General features: G+C 39.7%; 1 protein-coding gene across 4 annotated transcripts in view; it reads left to right on the plus strand.

The window, feature by feature from the left end:
- Positions 1-21,056, plus strand: part of FER (FER tyrosine kinase) — a 457,173-nt gene that overhangs the window by 161,042 nt on the left and 275,075 nt on the right. The window contains exon 1 of one of the 4 annotated variants that reach the window (XM_024994410.2): positions 14,260-16,146. The exons of the other annotated variants lie outside the window; for them this stretch is intronic. Within the exon in view, the coding sequence (XP_024850178.1) occupies positions 16,009-16,146 (138 nt within the window). The 5' untranslated portion in view covers positions 14,260-16,008. Of the gene's footprint in view, positions 1-14,259; positions 16,147-21,056 lie in introns of those variants that run through there. 4 annotated transcript variants of the gene reach the window in all.

Here is a 21,056-nt window from a genome sequence, read left to right on the forward strand (position 1 = left end):
GATGCTGACTCAGGGACATAAGATTCTGAGCAAAGAATGACATGTGTACATGGTTTATAATATTTTGTTATTAAGACAGTTTTGGTGAAATCCTATACTTTTTCTATGTATATAAATGGAGATTATATGTAAGATCCATTTTAGAGGGTTTTGTGCAGTTTATATAGGTTTAGATTTTACTTTAAAATAATTTAAAAGTTTCTTAATCTGAGAACAATGTAAGTTATGGATATTAATTACTATATTAATATTGACATTAGTGTTTCAGTCTTATAGATGAATACATTCTTGCTTTCAGCTTCCCTTTGGCATAGATTTTTATAATGCTCATCTTTTAGTAGCTCTCTAGTTTATTAAATTATTAGATTCTCCAGTGGATCTGATACTTAAAGAGTATTTAGAGATACATGCTTTATGTAATTGATGGACAGATTTTTAATTTATAAAACAAAGATGTTAGGAGGTGATAATGATTACATTATAAAAAATTTGTTGATTTTTCCAAATGATTCAGGTCAAGATTCCTTAACGAATATTCTAACCACAGGGGAACCACCAATCAAAACTACAGTGATATATTACCTTACTCTGATCAGAATGGCCCTTATCAAAAGAACAATAGATAACAGTGTTTGGCAAGGATGTGAATGGGCAGGAATGCTTTGGCACTGTGGGTGGGAATATTAATTGGTTCAGCCCCTGTGGATAACGGTATGGAGGTTCCTCAAAAAATTAAAAATAGAACTGCCACATAATTCAGTAATTCCATTTCTGTGTATTTATTCGGAATCAAAGGACATGAAAACACTAACTTGGAAAGGTAGCCTGCACCCCATGTTCCCAGCAGCTTCCCAGCTGGCACGAGTGGTATAGAATCCGCCTGCTGCTGCAGGAGACAGAGGCTCAGTCCCTGGGTCGGGAAGATCCCCTGGAGAAGGGCATGGCACCCCACTCCAGTATCCTTGCCTGGAAAATCCCCTGGACGGAGGAGCCTGGCGGGCTGCAGTCCATGGGGTTGCACAGAGTCGGGCACGACTGAGCGACTTTCCATGTAGCACAAAGGGCAGAGAAAGATGTGGAAACTTGAGTCAAACTGGCATGATTTTCATTGTGTTTAAGTAGATTTCTGCCTCCCCCCACCTTAGGTCAATTTCATCTGTAAAATGCGGTTAGTAACATGCCCTTCATAGGATTGTCGGCAAAGGCACTTTATAGAGCTCTGGATGGAGTTAGGAAGGAAGGTGTTCAGCGCACAGTCGGTTTTTGTCCCCTTTCTTTTCCTTCTTCCCTCCCTTTCTCGTTTTCCTCTTTTCTTCTGTGTCTTGCACTTTTGTCCCTGTTTCTCCTCTTCCTGCCTTTGCCTTCTTAGTAAACACAGTCAAACAACTTGCATGAGTATTTATTGTGTGCCATGGATGGAGACATCCTAAAGTAAAACAAAGTCTCCGTACTGAAAAATCTACATTCAGCAGGCAGAAAGTTGTAATGAACAATTGATTAACAAGAAAACATCAGAGTTAAGGGCTATGATGAAACTGGTCGTTAATATTCCTCAGATTTTTGCCTTTACCCCAAGGCCTTCTGTTCTTTGTAGTTATGTTATCTGTGGGTTTTTTTTCCTTCTGTCGTGATTTAAACGTTAACTTATGACCCCCATATCTACTTGTCCAAGGAAATTAGGAATACTGAAATATTACTCAAGACAAAGATAAAAAATAAAAGCAGAGAAGTTAAGTGCAATATGCAGATTCACACAAAAAGTTTAAATTAATACAGATTTTAATTTATTGACAATTTCATTATTCATACACTAATTAGATTTCATTTTTGTGTATTTTTTGGACTGTTTACTTATAGAAGTAGTGTTAACTGACATTCTCTATTATTTAAAATTAAAAAAAACTAAACTATCTTATGGTAGTTTAATACAGATACATTAATTGTAAAGACAGAGGAGAGATCTCATCATATGAAGAACAAAAAAGACTTTTAAGTACATGACTAATTTGTTATAATAATTGTGAATAATAAAATTGCTAATAGTTTCTATTGATATGAATACATAATACATTATGTATTTTTTCCATAATACATTAATGGTCTTGTGTTTTTTTGCACCCATTAAAAATAGGTCAGTCAAAGCAACTACTTGGCATATGAACTTTTACATGTCATGTTTAGGACATTCTTTTAAATTTTAAAAATTATCTAATTTCCTCAACCTGAAAAAAGTTATTTCCGTCTCTACAACTTATTTGCTAATTCCTGTATTAAGTTGAATAGTATTCGTCTTGAAATTCATCTGAGAATATATCATCTTTTGATTTGAATTATAGGCAGACAGTTGACCTTGCATGTGGTAAGGAATTCATATATTTTTATCTCCAAAGCCTTACATCTTAAATTTTGAAAATTATTTTATGACATATTAATTTCTTTAATTTAATTGAAAGGTTTAATAAAGACGACATGTGAATATTATGATTGATTGCTTCATTTGGTACCTAATGATAGAATTTTAAATCCTAATAAATTTTCTCTTTTGTTATAGTATTCTGTAGAAAATTATTACTTAGTATTAATATTTAAAAGATTAAGATTCAAGTGTTCATTTTTAAAATCATTGTTTTATTGCAAATTCCAGGCAAATGATAAAATCTTGAACTAAGGAAGATTTTCTCTGTCAGAATATATCTAGAGATCTTTTAGAGTAGAGTCTAATTCTTGCAGATACATTCTCAGAATTGCTTAAAAATCATTTAATCCTTGGAAGGAGAGATAACTCTATCAGAAAGAAATCATTTATACTCCTGCTGTGTATTTACTGTGTGGTAAATGTTAGAGGCGGAGAAGGCAACGGCACCCCACTCCAGTACTCTTGCCTGGAAAATCCCATGGGTGGAGGAGCCTGGTGGGCTGCAGTCCATGGGGTCGCACAGAGTCGGACACGACTGAGCAACTTCACTTTCACTTTTCACTTTCATGCGTTGGAGAAGGAAATGGCAACCCACTCCAGTGTTCTTGCCTGGAGAATCCCAGGGATGGGGGAGCCTGGTGGGCTGCTGTCTATGGGGTCGCACAGAGTTGGACATGACTGAAGCGACTTAGCAGCAGCAGCAGATGTTACAGGGGCTACAGGAGAAGATAAACAAATTCAGATCCTTTCATCTGCCTTCATTTTGAAACTTGAGTGTTTCTTTCATGGACAACATTTCTCCCTTCCTTTCTCTTTTGCAAACAAGCCATAATTAACTGTAGTGCTTGCTGTGAGAGTGTTGCATCCTTCAGAGTGTTTTGGGGTTGAAAAAAGTTTGAGGACTATTGGGCAAAGAATTTTGTCTTATAGAGCTCTTTTTTTAAATTTTTTAAATTTTATTTTATTTTTAAGCTTTACATAATTGTATTAGTTTTGCCAAATATCAAAATGAATCCACCACAGGTATACATGTGTTCCCCATCCTGAACCCTCCTCCCTCCTCCCTCCCCATACCATCCCTCTGGGTCGTCCCAGTGCACTAGCCCCAAGCATCCAGTATCATGCATCGAACCTGGACTGGCATCTCGTTTCATACATGATATTTTACATGTTTCAATGCCATTCTCCCAGATCTTCCCACCCTCTCCCTCTCCCACAGAGTCCATATAGAGCTCTTTTAAAGTTCTGAATGCCCCTTGTGAAAGTAGCATATTAAGCATTGTGAGATAATAAAATGTACCTCAAATCAAGGCTTGGGGGACTAAACAGAGTGGCAGTCACCCTGAATGTGGGCAGTGCTAGCATGGAAAAAGACCCTTTGAATGAAGTCCTAATATAGATAGCTAAGCTAGAGAGTGGGTGTTGGTGTTAGAAAGGAAACTCAGAAATTGCTGGAGATGAATTTAGTTTCTTTCATAATTTTGTCCTTAGGCCTGTCCCTTTCCTTTTTCAGAAGTAATTTAGGTTGAGAAAGGTGGGGAAAAAATTAGGATAGAGGAGAAAGCTAAAGGAAAAGGTCTTAAAATTTTGGAAAGGAGAACTGACCTCTTTTTCTGTGATATAACCAGAAATGGTAGAGGGCTGCAGGTGGAAACACATGGGCTTAGCGAGAGCAAGGAGCATGTGGGGTAGGTGGGCCAGAAAGGCGAGCGGCGGTGGGTTCAGAGGCCAGTGAGCGAAGGACTAAGAGCAGGGTTGGTCAAACAGGATCAGGTTGGTGAGGGAAGGAAGACAAGAAGGGCAAAGAAGATGGCAGGTAAAGAACAGGAGGGAAACAATACAGAAATAAGAGGTAACTAAAGGAAAGACTAGAAGGGGACTCAGAAAAAGGAGATGGCAGAGGACCGTGCACTAATTGAAAATAAAACAAAAATATTTATTGAACCAAGCTAAGGGTGTCAAAATTTTTACTTTGTAGCTCAGAAATATCTAATATATGGATACAATTTGTGGTTCCAATATTCATTCTTATATTTTCAAGTTTTATGTCAAGAGCCAAATTATAATGAGTGATTCCCAAAGGTTTTTATTGGATGGTATTTAATAAGAAAAAATAAAATGGAAAATTTTAATGTTTACCCACAAACAGAAATAATTTAGTTCCAAATAATTAGTTCCCCCATAGAGAAATATGTAATTTATTGGTACAGGGTATGAGTGAGAATAGAGTTCCATTATACCTATGGCTGCTTTGATTTGCTATTTCTTATATCATGGGTATTTGAGATAGCTTATGTTAATAGTGTGTAGTTGTTACAGATACCTATACTTTTGATATTGTGAGCCTTTTTCATTTTTGTTATTTATAAAATAGTTATAGTCTTTGCGTGTATTAGTCTCCAATGCAGGTAAATTATTAGCAAAGAAGACTGTGGGATAAGTCTTTATGTTCACTCATGGTTGGATGACATAAGAGGAAATTCAAATCAATGTGAGAATTCTCACTGAGATCCTTTGTTGTCCTCCATTTGTGCATAATAGAAAATGCATAGACTTTTTCTGTAGCCATAGTTTATATCACATTTGATCATGCTTTCAATAATTTAATTCCTGAGTTTACAACTAATAAAAACAAATTGATCATGGGACCCTACATGTTGATCAGGCAGTGTTTTCTGATATGATGCCGTGAGTATTTTATATCACCTTTTATTTGTATAATTGTCTTAATATATTAAAAATGTATTTAATCAGAAGGGTTCTTTGCCAGGCTCTTTTGGTAATAATGAAGACCCTTGAGGTTTCTTGTTTTTTACTGATGTACCTAGAGATGTAGATATGCTGTCGGTACGAGCACGTTGATTCTTGTCTCCACTGTTTAACTCACCAAGGCAAAGTGCCTTTGTACTTTCTAGCGTTTCACGACAGCATCCAATTTAGAGGTCTCAATTTAGTGGTTGCATGTTATAATTTGAAAATTGTGCTGAGGAATTAAATTATATCTATTTTGAAATACAGACCGTGCTTTTAAAGTGATGAAATAATTTGTGTAGATACTTAAGATACTTGGTATGTGAGGAGTAAAACAAGCATGGCCTAGCCATGCTGTGAAGAGAACGCTGGTCTGTTGTTTTCCATAGGAATTTGAAAGCCTAATTTAGCTTTTGTTTGCCATTCCTTGTAGAACTTCTTGGATGGTTTTTAGGGATGTTGCCTCTTTCCTGTCTCGCAGCGTCAGAGTCAGAGACAGCTTGACTTCTTGCTCGGTGGCTGTACAGTGTGACTGGGGATTAGAATGCTGAAAAGCAAAGAACACGAGGAAGTCTTCCTGTGTCCTCTCCTGTTTCCGCAGAGTTCCTCAGCCGATTGACAGGAAGTGAAAAAGAGCCGTTGCTGGAAGCTTCAGCTGTGTCACTTCTAAAAACGGCAGCCTGGTAGAATGGCTGTGTCTAGGGGTCTGAAAATTGCAGAGACAGTGATGTCACCAACATTAGATAACCAGGTTTTGTTTTAAGTTGTTTACCGAAAAGACTGTGAGCTTTGGGAATTTATAATCTTCACATTCCAGGCTTTTCGTCTACATTTCAGATTTACTCGTTTATACACTTGTGTCACCTCTCACTTACTTCCTGCCTAGTCCTCAGAGTATCGGAGGTAGCTAGTGATAATGATACTCAGAAAAATATAAATAAAAAATAAAACCAGAACCAGAAAAAAGGGAGGCTGTAACAGCGGTATGAAGACGGGAGGAAACACTATGTAGCTTATAACATGCTTGGTCACTACAGTAGAGCCATTATTTTGTCTCTAAGCTTCCCAAAGGCCAAAATGGAAAAGAAGATAAAGTTGGTAGTTACTGTTACATAAAAGAAAGCATGTCACATTGCAAGAGAAGCAGAGCTTTTTGCTGTATTTAGCTGTAATAGAATTTCTTCTGGAGGCTTTAACATTGACTTCTGCCGTGACAGTGCCCTTGACGATATCACTGCAGCTCACACTGGAAAGAGATTCATAAGGCCATCTCTTTCAGAATCTAGAATCCCTCATGGAAGTAGAGGCCATAACATCAGAAACAGTCCATGGATGTTTAAAAATACAGCTGTCTGTAAATTGAGTCTATCCAGGAATATAATCTCGGTTTAGAATAATTCATGAGCTGTATGTACTTCTGATGATTCTTAGTACCATTTTTCTCAGCTGCAGTTAGCTTATGCAGTGAGTGATTATTTTCCCTGGAAAAAGTTTTCAGCTGCAGGTATCCTATACTTGTTTGCAGGTAGATCTGCAAGGTTAGAAGGATTTACTAGTAAATTAGCTTATGTTTAAAAATTGTTGAAGACCTATATATTCTTTGAAAGTTATTGGAAACATTTTATATGTTTAAAATAATTTTGATATGTTTGTGAAAACAAAGCTCCCATAAAATTATCTAAAGCTTGTCCTTCAAGGGCTAGAAACTATTACTAATGATTTAAAAGGAAATTGTCAACATTAAACTTCAATTTTTACTTGCAATGTTCAAGATAAATTGATGTCTCACTGTTTATCTCACTGTTTACAAGGTGATCATTCTTAATTTAACTTGGTAGATTTTTTTTATTGGCTTTATGTATAATCACTCTATAGATTTTAAAGATAAGTAAAGAATTCTGAAAATCTTGCTGTTATTTAAAATGTTCCATCTTGGAGGATTTTTCTGGACAGATTTTTTCACTGTCTATTACAATTCAAAATTTAAAATTTCCTAAAAGATTATTCTTTTAGAGACAGTGGATTTGACTCATTGACATTTGGCCAATTAAAGCCTCGTACGTTAGGTTGCTCTAATATGTTCATTCAGTAGAATTACCAAAAGAAACTGCATGCTAGACATAAAATATTGTCACTGGCAAGCAACCTCCAAGGAAGCAGTGATTCCTGCCTTACAGATGAGAACATTGTAACTTGGAGAGATTAAGGAATTTGATCAGAATCAAAGTGGCAGATTCAAGCTCAGAATTTTCTGTCTAAATTCTCAGCGTTGTCGCCGGTTTACAAAGCCAGCAGACTTGTAGTCAGAGAGAGTTTAGTTCAGATCCTGTCTATGCTGTTAAAGATATGACCATATGCGAAGTCACACAGCCTTTCTGAGGTAAATATTCTTACTTGTAAAATGTACCAAGTCATAGAAATCTCATAGGATTGTTTTGAAAATTAATGAGGTAATGTTTTAAAAAATGCTTAGCACAGTACCTGGCATATAGCTAATAAAAGGTAGCTATAAAGAGAGAAAAAGTTACCATGATGTATTCTAAGGGAAATAGATGGGGAAACAGTGGAAACAGTGTCAGACTTTATTTTTGGGGCTCCAAAATCACTGCAGATGGTGACTGCAGCCATGAAATTAAAAGACGCTTACTCCTTGGAAGGAAAGTTATGAACAACCTAGATAGCATATTCAAAAGCAGAGACATTACTTTGCCAACAAACATCTGTCTAGTCAAGGCTATGGTTTTTCCAGTGGTCACGTATGGATGTGAGAGTTGGACTGTGAAGAAGGCTGAGCGCCGAAGAATTGATGCTTTTGAACTGTGGTGTTGGAGAAGACTCTTGAGAGTCCCTTGGACTGCAAGGAGATCCAACCAGTCCATTCTGAAGGAGATCAGCCCTGGGATTTCTTTGGAAGGAATGATGCTAAAGCTGAAACTCCAGTACTTTGGCCACCTCATGCGAAGAGTTGACTCATTGGAAAAGACCCTGATGCTGGGAGGGATTGGGGGCAGGAGAAAAAGGGGATGACAGAGGGTGAGATGGCTGGATGGCATCACTGACTCCATGTACATGAGTCTGAGTGAACTCCAGGAGTTGGTGATGGACAGGGAGGCCTGGCGTGCTGCGATTCACAGGGTCGTAGAGTCGGACACGACTGAGCGACTGAACTGAACTGATGTATTCTAAATGTGATTTTTCAGTTTATTCATGTTGGAAGCTATATTCTACATAAACTTAAAAAAAATTTTTTTTGTAGTGTAATACCTAAAGATAAGTTACCAGCAGGTGGAGCTCAGTGTCAGAGAAACCAAATTTCTGAAATTGAGCTATTTTTTAACCTTACGTTTTAAAAATAATATAAATGCATACGGTTTTGAAATTTATATGTGAAGGTTTTCTATTTTTAGCATGCCTACCAAAAGTCATCACCCTGCCAGCTGGTTCTTGAATATGTGAAAATAGTGCTTTGGTTATTCATATCATTTAAAATTCTTTGTTATTTCTGGTATTATATAATGGGTGACAGTTATTTGCCTAAAGAAGACGTACTTAAAGTGAACTTTGTTTAAGAGACTGACTTAGAATTTGATCATTTCATTCATATTTGGACTGACAATGTCATATTTTATTGGTCAAAACCCTCAAACCTGCCACTCTCACAGTATTCCACTTCTTAGTAAATGGTGTCACCTTTAATCAGCTGCTAAAGCAGAAAATCGTGGGCGTCACCCTTGTGTTCACACTTTCAGAAATCTCATATCCATTCCGTCTGTAAGTTCTCATGGTGTTGCCTCCAAAATACCCCCCAGATCTGACGTCTCGTCAGCTCCTTCCCTGCGGTCACCCTGAGAAAGCCCTCTGTAAGTTGCAGCCTGGCCTGCTCCTGTGTCCTTGCCTCCCACGCTTCTGTTTCCCGTGGTGTGGCTGAGCACCCTCCTTGTGGTCTTGTGTCTCTCCTGCGTATATGCTCCAGGGGCACCCTAGTGTAATTAGAACGAGGCTTCTCAGCACAGCTGAAACTGCACGAGCACGTCCCTGCCTACCTCCGCTGAGCAGAGCTGCCCACCCCTTCTCACCCCCTGCTGTCTGGCCTTCCCGATTTTATTTGTCCTTTGATCAGGTCACGCTGCCTCCCATCTCAGGGTCTTTCTGTTTCCTCCCTCTTTAGAGGAAGAACTCTTTTCATCATTTCAACTCAAATGTCATTCTGAGACAGCGCTCTGACTACTCTAGGTGTAATAGGCTCTTTGACGGCCTCGCTGCACCTTGCCGTGATTATCTTGTCATGCTTTTCCATTTCTTACGTGGCACTTCTAGTATCTTTGCTGCTGCTACTACTATTCTCTTGGCTAATGTTTACTATATGGTAGGTTTTTTCTAGGGCTTTCCAGGTGACATTCAGTTGTGTCCAACTCTTTGGGACCCCATGGACTCTACAGTCCATGGGATCCTCCAGTCAGAATGCTGGAATGGGTTGCCTTTCCCTTCTCCAGGGGATCTTTGCATCCCAGGGATCGAACCCAGGTCTCCCGCCTTGCAGGCGGATTCTTTACCAGCTGAGCCACCAGGGAAGCCCCCAGATGGCACTAGTGGTAAAGAGACCGCCTGCCAGTGCAGGAGACATAAGAGAGTCAGGTTTGATTCCTGGGTCAGGAAGATCCCCTGGAGGAGGGCATGGTGATCCACTCCAGTATTCTTGCCTGGAGAATCCCATGGACAGAGGAGCCTGGTGGGCTGTAACGCAAAGAGTCAGGCATGACTGAAGTGACTTAGCATGCACGCATAGGTTTCTTCTTTGCCTTTCTATGCATTAAATACTTTAAAATGTGTATTTATATGTTAAATAGCTAATTCATTTAGCTATGGAATTTCATTATATACGAATCTCTGATTTCGGTGTCTATTGTCTTCCCTATAGTCCCTGCTAGACCCCCAAACTGTAGCTCCACAAAGATAGGCACTTTCATTTTGTTCACTGTGAATTGTTACTGAATTTGTTACTGTGAATTCCATGGCCTTGAGCAGTACTTGGCAAATAGAGGAGACTTAGTAAATATTTTTTGAATATTGGGCAGGTTGTTAGAATTCATAATAATAAATAGAATCATCAAATATTTAAGTAAAAAAATATTCTAGGGGAAAGGGAATAGTTTCTAAGGAAGGAATCATGCCTAACTGATAATTCTTAGAGTTCTTTTTTATGAAAGTAATAGAGAACAGAAAATCATCTACTTAGGTTTTAGGAAAGACTTGGCAATGTTCTTTACTAAAGATTACTACATATTAAGTCACCACTGGGTAGGAAATATACTTTTAGCATTGGCCCAACAAAAGGTTTAAACTCAGAAATCAGAAGGTAGGAATAAATAGGTATTTCTTTAACTGGAAAATGTAAAAATCAAGGTGTTGTTGTTCAGTTGTTCAGTCATGTCCAACTCTGTGACGCTATGGACTGCAGCATGCCAGGCTTCCGTGTCCCTCACTATCTCCCAGGGTTTGCTCAAATTCATGTCCATTTAGTTGGTGATGCTGTTTAACCATCTCATCCTCTGCCACCCCCTTTTCCTCCTGCCCTCAGTCTTTCTCAGTGTCAGAGTCTTTTTCCAATGAGTCAGCTCTTTGCATCAGTTAGCCAAAAGCATTAGAGCTTCAGCTTTAGCATCAAGGCTTCCAGTGAATATTCAGGGTTGATTTCTGTCAAGATTAACTGGTTGGATCTCCTTGCAGTCCAAGGGACTGTCAAGAATCTTCTCCAGCACCACAGTTCAAAAGCATGAATTCTCCAGCTTCAACTGAAGAATTATGGTCTAACTCTCACATCCATACATGACCACTGGAAAAACTGTGACTTTGACCATACAGACCTTTGTCGGCAAAGTGATATCTCTGTTTTTTAAATATGCTGTCGAGGTTTGTCATAGATTTTCTTCCAAGGAGCAAGTGTCTTATAATTTCCTGGCTGAAGTCACCATCTGCAGTGATTTTGGAGCCAAGGGAAATAAAATCTATCATTGCTTCCAGGACTGGCTGTCATGATCTTAGTTTTTTGAATGTTGAGTTTTAAGCCAGCTTTCTCACTCTCATCTTTCACCCTCATCAGGAAGCTCTTTAGTTCCTCTTCACTTTCTGCCATTAGAATGGTATCAACGTACATAGCTATTAAGAATCCTACCTGTTACAGGTTGAATTGTTTCCTCAAAAAGATACGTTGAAATCCCAACACCCGGTTCTTGTGAATATGGCTTTAACTGGAAATAGTGTCTGTTGCTGCTGCTGCTAAGTCGCTTCAGTCGTGTCCGACTCTGTGCGACCCCATAGACGGCAGCCCCCCAGGCTCAGCCATCCATGGGATTCTCCAGGCAAGAACACGGGAGAGGGTTGCCATTTCCTTCTCCAATGCATGAAAGTGAAAGGTGAAAGTGAAGTTGCTCAGTCGTGTCTGACTCTTAGCGACCCCATGGACTGCATTCTACCGGGCTCCTCCGTCCATGGGATTTTCCAAGCAAGAATACTGGAGTGGGGTGCCATTGCCTTCTCCGATAGTGTCTGTAGATGTACTCAAGTTAAGATGAGGTTATTGGAGTAGGCTCTGATTCAGTATGACTGGTGCCCTTGAGAGCAGATAGACTGACATACAGGACATGTAGTCACGTGAAGATGGGGGCAGACGTAGGAGTTACGCTGCTACAAGCAGAAGATTGCAAGAGCAAGGAAGGCTACTTCCTTGGAGGTTTTGCGGAGCATGATCTTGTCAGAACCTTGATTTCAGACTTACAGACTCTAGAATTGTGAGGAAGTAGATTTCTTTCCCTTTAAGCCGCCCAGTGTGCAGTGCTTTGTTAACAGCAGACCTCGGACACTGATACAGCATCCGTTGTGCTTGTTATCTTTAGAAGTGACCTGAAGGACTACCTAGTGAGGTTTCTTGTTGTGGTTGTTTAGGCAGCTAAGTCGTGTCTGACTCTTTTGAGACCCCATGGACTGTAGCCCTCCAGGCTCCTCTGTCCATGGGATTTCCCAGGCAAGAGTACTGGAGTGGGTTGCCTTTTCCTTCTCCAGGGGATCTTCGTGACCCAGGGGTTGAACCCACATCTCCTGTGTCTCCTGCATTGATAGGCGGGATTCTTTACTGCTGAGCTACCAGGGATGCCCAGTGAAGTATCTAGATGACATAAAATTTTTCTAATTGTGAAGATGAAAAGTAATGGGTACAGATGATCACAGGAGAAATAACTGAATTAGCTTTTTTTCTGTGCTAGACCAAGAGGCAAGAAATCTAGCTTCTCTAGACTTATATTCCTTGACTGTGAACATTAATTTTGATTTATTTTATCTCCAAGATTGTTTTAAGATTTAAAGTTTTGTGATTTTATGAGCCTGTGAATTTATATGCCAAGCGTCTTGTAAATGCTCCGTGAATATTGAAACAATAAATAAAACCTACAGGAAATAAAGAAAGGTAGGAAAATACAAGTAAATCTTTGTAGGTGTAAAACTACAAATTATATTTTTAAAATGGTCTAGGGAAAACGTGAGGCAAAGGAAAGAAAATTGAGAATCAAAATTCATTGTTTCTTGAGTGTGTCAGCATATAGAAAAAAAATTAATAAATTGCTAATACATCCTTTGAGGCTCTGTTTTGGCAACAGAATACTTTCAGTGAGCTGGAGTAGAGATTTAACCTGAGAAGTGGAGTATAAGTTAATTCTATAGATTTTTGAAGTAGAGTTGCTTGGACTTGAATTCTGAGTTACCCGCATATTGGCTGTATGACTTAGGGCAAGCCATATAGGCTGTATGACTTCTATGCCTCAGTTTTCTCTTATATAACCTAAAGTTTGTGATAGAACCTGTCTCATAACGTTATCGTGGGGTATTAAGTGAGCTTTCCGTTTAGTTCAGTCACTCAGTTGTGTCTGACTCTTTGCGACCCCATGAATCACAGCACGCCAGGCCTCCCTGTCCATCACCAGCTCCCGGAGTCCATCCAAACTCATGTCCATCGAGTCTGTGATGCCATCCAACCATCTCATCCTCTGTTGTCCCCTTCTCTTCCTGCCCTCAATCTTTCCCAGCATCAGGGTCTTTTCAAATGAGTCAGTTCTTCGTATCAGGTGGCCAAAGTATTGGAGTTTCAGCTTCAGCATCAGTCCTTCCAATGACCACCCAGGACCGATCTCCTTTAGGATGGACTGATTAGATATCTTTGCAGTCCAAGGTACTCTCAAGAGTCTACTCCAACACCACAGTTCAAAGGCGTCAATTCTTCGGCACTCAACTTTCTTTATAATCTAACTCTCACATCCGTACATGACTACTGGAAAAACCATACTAGGAAAAGGAGTATGTCAAGGCTGTATATTGTCACCCTGTTTATTTAAGTTATATGCAGAGTACATCATGAGAAATGCTGGGCTGGAAGAAGCACAAACTGGGAATCAAGATTGCTGGGAGAAATATCAATAACCTCAGATATGCAGATGACACCACCCTTATGGCAGAAAGTGAAGAGGAACTAAAAAGCCTCTTGATGAAAGTGAAAGAGGAGAGTGAAAAAGTTGGCTTAAAGCTCAACATTCAGAAAACGAAGATCATGGCATCTGGTCCCATCACTTCATGGGAAATAGATGGGGAAACAGTGGAAACAGTGTCAGACTTTTTTGGGGCTCCAAAATCACTGCAGATGGTGATTGCAGCCATGAAATTAAAAGACGCTTACTCCTTGGAAGGAAAGTTATGACCAACCTAGATAGCATATTCAAAAGCAGAGACACTACTTTACCAACAAAGGTCCGTCTAGTCAAGGCTATGGTTTTTCCTGTGGTAATGTATGTATGTGAGAGTTGGACTGTGAAGAAAGCTGAGCACCAAAGAATTGATGCTTTTGAACTGTGGTGTTGGAGAAGACTCCTGAGAATCCCTTGGACTGCAAGGAGATCCAACCAGTCCATCCTAAAGGAGATCAGTCCTGGGATTTCTTTGGAAGGAATGATGCTAAAGCTGAAACTCTAGTACTCTGGCCACCTCATGCGAAGAGTTGACTCATTGGAAAAGACCCTGATGCTGGGAGGGATTGGGGGCAGGAGGAGAAGGGGAGGACAGAGGATGAGATGGCTGGATGGTATCACTGACTTGATGGACGTGAGTTTAGGTGAACTCTGGGAGGTGGTAATACGCAGGAAGGCCTGGCGTGCTGCGGTTCATGGAGTCGCAAAGAATCAGACATGACTGAGCGACTGAACTGAACTGACTAGATGGACCTTTGTTGGCAAAGCAATGTCTCTGCTTTTTAATATGCTGTCTAGGTTAGTCATAGCTTTTCTTCCAAGGAGCAAGCGTCTTTTAAGTTCCTGGCTGCAGTCACCATCTGCAGTGATTTTGGAGCCCAAGAAAATAAATTTGGTCACTTTTTCCACTGTTTCCCATCTATTTACCATGAAGTGATGGGACCGGATGCCATGATCTTAGTTTTTTGAATATTGAGATTAAAGCCAGCATTTTCATTCTTCCTGTTTTACTCACATCAAGATGCTCTTCAGTTCCTCTTTGCTTTCTGCCATAAGGGTGGTGTCATCTGTGTATCTGAGGTTATTGATATTTCTCCTGGCAATCTTGATTCCAGCTTGTGCTGAGATAATCTACCTAGATGTTTTAAAGAAGGTCTGGCTCATAAAAGGCTCCCCATCCTATGTTGTCTATTATTATTATTCATTAATTCTAACATTTTATTAAGTTATTCTCAAAATATAAAATGAGGCTTTTCCCTAATGGACATGATATAAAAATGAATGATTGTTGTAACAGCAAAATCAAAATGTGTATGTGTTTAGACTGAGAAGTAGAGGAAATTATACAGGAGATACCTCTTTTTTTTTTTTTAAGTGCATGGAATTGAAAAAGGAAGCAAAGGATTTAAAGAAAGAGACTTTATGTCAAAATTGTGAGCTAGGAAAGTTTTATTGAGTAAGACTTTTGTGTAATTGGTTTCTCTTGCTTTTCTCCTTTTTTTTCTTACTTGTTTTAAAAAAAAGTTTCTTGGAGTTTGGCCTGTTTTAAAGAATGTTCAGCACAGTATCTGAATATGGTATCTGGCATCTAGTAGAAGCACAGTGCCTTCTTCTAAAGAAATGAATGAATAGAACAAGGGTTTATGTAGCAGTGAACAAATTAGTATAAAACAGAGTAACAAAACAGGAGCCTTATTTTCAAATTAAACATTTGTGATTTTAAGTATCCTGAGCATGATACTGCTTCTCCAGCCCTTTCCCCTCATTGTACATTGTTAAGCTCAACACATTTCTGTACAGATATCTTTAGTTTTTATTTAGACCTTAAAGATTATTTTTGTGTATAATTTAGATTCTTTCTCTTTGAATCAGATGAATTATAAAGCATTGGAGAATTATCCCTTCTTGAAATCAATTAAAATATACTGGGTTGAGAAAGGCTTTTTAAGAAGGCTTTTTACAAGATTTTTGTTTCAAGGAGTGCTTGAAAGTTTGGTCTGTTCTTGGAGATCTCAAGATCCAAGTTTCTAAAGCAGATGACTTCTACCGGTTGTATAGAGAGGAGACAAGGTATTTTTATTTAAAAAGGTCAGTTGCAGCGTGGGTTTGTTTCTGAAATAGTGGGTCTTCACAGTCTGTGGCCCAGTACATCCGTTCCCTTCGTGGCGTGTGTGAGTCCTTCTCCTCCGGGAGCTGAGTGTCAGACTTCGTGCCGACAGGGGGAGACAGTGCCCAGCGGCAGAGCCCGTGTTCCTGCCCTGGCTGCCGGCTCCAGGGAGGCCGAGAGAAGGTGCCTCCTGCGAGCCCTCGCCCGGCCCTCGGCGGAGGCCCGCCATGGAGAGGAGCCATCGGGGCTCTCAGGGTGAGGGCGCGCCGGAGGCTGCCTGTGACCCACAGCCCTCTGAGTCCTACGGGCCCGGGGACAGCTCCGAGGCCTCCTGCCCGTCCACCTCGGAGGTCAGGAGGGAGCAGGTAAGGCGGCCCGGGGCGTCCTCCCACCCCGGGGGTGCGGACGGAGAGGCAGGCGCCCTGGGAAGGGGAGGACCGCTCTGCAGCCGTCTGAGGAGAATCACGTCTGAGGAGAGTCACCGCGCGGAGGGCAGAGGCAGGCGTCCTGGGAGGGAGAGGGCCGCTCTGCAGCCGTCTGAGGAGAGTCACTGAGGGGAGGGCAGAGGCAGGCGCCCTGGGGAAGGGGAGGGCCGCTCTGGCCGTCTGAGAATCACGTCTGAGGAGAATCACCGCGCGGAGGGCAGAGGCGGGCGCCCTGGGAGGGAGAGGGCCGCTCTGTCAGCCGTCTGAGGAGAATCACGTCTGAGGAGAGTCACCGCGCGGAGGGCAGAGGCAGGCGCCCTGGGAAGGGGAGGGCCGCCCTGCCGCCGTCTGAGGAGAATCATGTCTGAGGAGAATCACTGCGCGCGGTGGGCAGAGGCAGGCGCCCTGGGAAGGGGAGGGCCGCCCTGCCGCCGTCTGAGGAGAATCATGTCTGAGGAGAATCACTGCCCGGTGGGCAGAGGCAGGCGTCCTGGGAAGGGGAGGGCCGCCCTGCCGCCGTCTCAGGAGAAGCAGTGCCGGTTTAACCTCTGTGGCGGGGTTATGGTTTCTTTATCTACAGATTTCAGTTTCTTTATTGGCTGGTGAGCCCAGTTTGACCCTCTTAGTTTCAATTTCTGTCAGCAAAGGGAAATAATATTTTTCTCGGATGGTATTAAGTAATCAGTAATGATGCCTGGTGAAGCTTTTCACTGTGATGTGTAACTGTATAGTTCAGTACTACTTTTACCATCAGTTCTTGTGTTTTAATTCAGTTATCTGGAACACAGTAGTATTTTAGGATTTTAGTGCCTGTCATTTCTATGTAAGAATGGGGTTCCATCTTAAGTTTGTTAGTTAACGCATATGTTTACATGCTCTTTTGCAGTTTAAATTTAATTGCCTGCCTCCCGTAAGTTGCTCAGTTAATGACCCTGTATTTTAGGCTGTCATTCTTCCAGATTCGCTACATTAAGAAAAGTAAATTCTGGCCTTCAGATAAGAATGGAAAATGTCCAAAAGGAACATTCAATGATTTTGTAGCTTCATATATTTTTTCTTTTATATTTGAAGAGAATTTAGTAGACATAATTTCTGTTTTAATGTTACAAAATTCGTAGTTATGGTGTTCTAAATACTAGTGTCTTAGAGTCATTGGGTAAGTACCATTTATAAGAATCATTTCTTACATTTGTAAGTTTTATGTTACCTTGATTTAAGGAGTCATAAAAATGTTAGAGGATGTAGAATCTATTGGTGTCATCCTGTCTAATCTGTCATTTTATATATAACAATGTCTCTGAAGACCGAGATAATTAGTGACTCATGTAGCTAGCTAGTGACTTGTACAACTGTAATTTTCTGTAGCTTTAAAATAAAGTCTCGCTTCCTTTTCACTTTTCTCTTCCTGATATATTTTATGATCCTTATTTGATGTTTTTCTGTACTTCTACTTTTTGTGTATCTCATTACTGTTTTTGCAAAACAGACATGCTCTGAATTCTTGTTCTTGAAATTGTGTTTAATCCTCTTAATTTTTATCTTTTTCTTTTGTGTCAACTCTGCTTCATGTTTTCAAAATAAAATGGAAAAGATTAAAGTTTTACTATTAGCTATTATATAAATTTCTACATCATTCTGCATTACTCCTACATTATCTTAAGGCACATAGAATAAGAGTTTTTGTCTTGATGGCTATCAGGCACCATCCTCAGGTAGATATTATGTATAGATATGCACACTATCTTCAAATAGATATTTATTGAACTCTCATACCTGTGAATGTCCGTCTATAACTATGATTATTTGTTTTTGGTTATTAGCCAATGCTGGCCTAAATATAATGGGACTTTTTAGCTTATGATAAATCTGTAAATATACTTTTAAGCGCTTAAACATTTATTGTCAGTCTTGTTTAGTCGGATGTTACTACATCCACTCAGAAACACACATATTCAGATTCATTTATATTAGCTTATGTGATGATCCATACCTGAATTGATCAAAGGAGGGTTCTGTATTCTTATGAAGTCACTGTGTGCTGTGCTGTGCTTAGTCACTCGGTCATGTCTGACTCTTTTTGACCCCATGGACTGTAGCCCGCCAGGCTCCTCTGTCCATGTCCTTGTCCGCCAGGCAAGAATACTGGAGTGGGTTGCCATGCCCTCCTCCAGGGGATCTTCCCTACCCAGGGATAGAACCCAGGTTTCCCACATTGCAGGTGGATTCTTCACCGTCTGAACCAACAGGAAGGGCCAAGTAAACTGGAGTGGGTAGCCTGTTATTCAGGGGATCTTTCCAACCCAGGAATCGAACCAGGGTCTCTTGCATTGCAGGTAGATCTTTACCAGCTGAGCTACCAGGAGGCCCATGGAATCACTGTTTATCCTCATTTCATAGGGATGTTCTGACCTCTTTCATTTTTACTCTCTGTTATTATTTTATGATGTTTTCGGTGAATCCTTATCACCATAAGATATATACTGAGTAATGAGGGCTAATTTTAGGCCGGGGCCATTCTTTTTACTGGAAGCTCGGGCTCTGGTGACAGATGCAAGCCTGCTTCGTCTTCTTTTGCTGAGCTTTGCGGCCATGCTGCTTTCTCTAGCCATCTTCTTCCTCTGTCAGTTAGTGTGTGATATTCATTCTGTGTTATATATGGCACGTTCATTCTTTACCTTAGTTTCACTTCCCCAAAGCATCCCCAGACAGCTCTGCACTTTCTGACACTTCTTTACTGTGCCCCCTGGAATTTCATTCTGCTAAGTGCGCTTCCTTCTCAAGAGATTCATCCTTTCATATCAGTATAACTCAGTGTTAAGAAATGTTCACAAGTACTACCTTTTTTATTCTTTCACTTTATGTAAAAGCCTCTGTGCTGTCAAGGCTTTTGGGGTTTGGTTGTACTATATATTTACTTCTTCTCTGAAGTAATTTTTTCATTTTTTCATGAGTTCTTTTATGTTTCTGGTTATTCCTGTTCATTTATCAAAGAATAAGTGTTCTGTGGTTCATTGTCTCTTTTTCTACCTCTAGCCATTTGGAATGACTTTAGCATTCATGTGTAAGTTCCATCCAAAATTGTAGTTTCTATATTCATCAATCTAAAAATAGTACTGATTGAGGTCTGATAGCTGGTAAGCAAGTTTAGGTCAAGAGTCTTTTTCTTAAAGATGGAAGAGGACTCCTTGACCCTTGTTCCTCTTGAGTTTCTGGCATCAACTCTGGGCTGCTTACTTTATAGACTTCTTGTTTTATAAGAAACACAAAACCTGATTTGGTTAGGTTTAGATGTGTTTTTGAATGCAGTTCCGAGTGGAAGATTAAGTAAAGTTTTAGTGAAAATAGAAAATGTAGCACAGCACAAAGCTGCTATTTTTATTGTTATTATTTGTTTATATATTTGTATGTTTGAGAAGGTGCTAGCTTCCACGGGAGCTTTTGTGGCACTGAGATTATTAAAGTGGAAGAATTTCAATGCATCAATAGGTGTTATTGATTCTAATATTAAAGAATCTGGCTATCACGTTTTGTTTTCATAAATACCTCTATTTTGAAAGCATGGTAATCTACCTCGCTCCCACCTCCCTAGTTTTTGGTTGAATTATTAGGGAGACTTAATTGCCTCTGTAGCTTTACAGCATATTACATGCTGTTTTAAAGTTATATACGTATTTCAGTGTTTGGTGATAAGATAATATGAATGAAAGTAGTTAATTTGGTGAGTTCTTGAGATTTATTGTAGGACTTAATCTTTTTCATGAGTACAAAAGCAAAGATTTAAAGAGTTTATGGGCTTTTACATATATTAAGGGAAAACAGGGTCATTGTACATATTTCAGATTGTCCTTGCTTATTTTATAGTTTTAGGTTATTGCTTTATATTCTCAATTTCTAATTAATTTCTGAATAAGATTTATTCCATGTATGAATGATGTGATTTTTATGGCATCTGCCTTGAAAGTATACATCTACTAAGACTAGTTTTGCTTGTTTCTTAAGAGGATGAGAGAGGGTGGCAGTGGTAGCAGGTATGGTCAAAACTGTAAAATAAGCCAAAAGGAAGAATGATAGACGAATACTCTAGACTCTGTAGCCAGTCATTCAGCCAGATAATCCCTAGAATCTTTACAGTTTACTCTTTACAGTGCTTTTCTATGTACTAAAAACATTATTTGTATAAAACTTTATTCTGATTAAGAAGCATACCTATAGATATCTGAGAACATTGGATATATGTTGAAAATTCATCCCAAAGTACTGTAGGAACCCAGAGGTTACAGATGAAAGAGAAATGGCATGAGATGTTTTTTAGCTTCTTTTACTCAATCACAGCAGGTAAAGTATTTCTACATTTCTAATTTTATAAAGGTATATATCCTTCAGTAATTAGTAAAGTCCACATCTGTTGTTTTGTTTGTGGTAGCAAGAAAGCATTGGCTACCTTAAAGCCTCTTCCTCTCCCTATACTCCCCCCGCCCAAATCTTGAATTAAGAAAGCACACAAAAGTAGATTGCTCTGTTCTAGGATATGTTGCACTGATCAGTCTAAGTGCTGATGGGACCAAGAGAACATATTTCATCAAATAAAGCTAAAGTCTTAGAAGTCAATTCTCGTCATAACCAGAAGTTTCTAGGTAGAATCTAGATATCATTTGAACTACTATTTACTGGAATTCCAGAAATCCTTGGTTATGTGGTTTATCTATTGCATTATTCACCAATGGAAGTTTAGCTTTTGTGTTTCATTTATATTAACAGAAATAAGATACACAGGCATCTTATGGAATTGAGCTTGTAAAGATTATAGCTGCTTTTTTTTTTTTTTTTAAACTAAAGGGAAGGTCACCAAG

Source organism: Bos taurus, chromosome 7 (assembly GCF_002263795.3).
Source record: "Bos taurus isolate L1 Dominette 01449 registration number 42190680 breed Hereford chromosome 7, ARS-UCD2.0, whole genome shotgun sequence".
Taxonomy (NCBI): Eukaryota; Metazoa; Chordata; class Mammalia; order Artiodactyla; family Bovidae; genus Bos; species Bos taurus.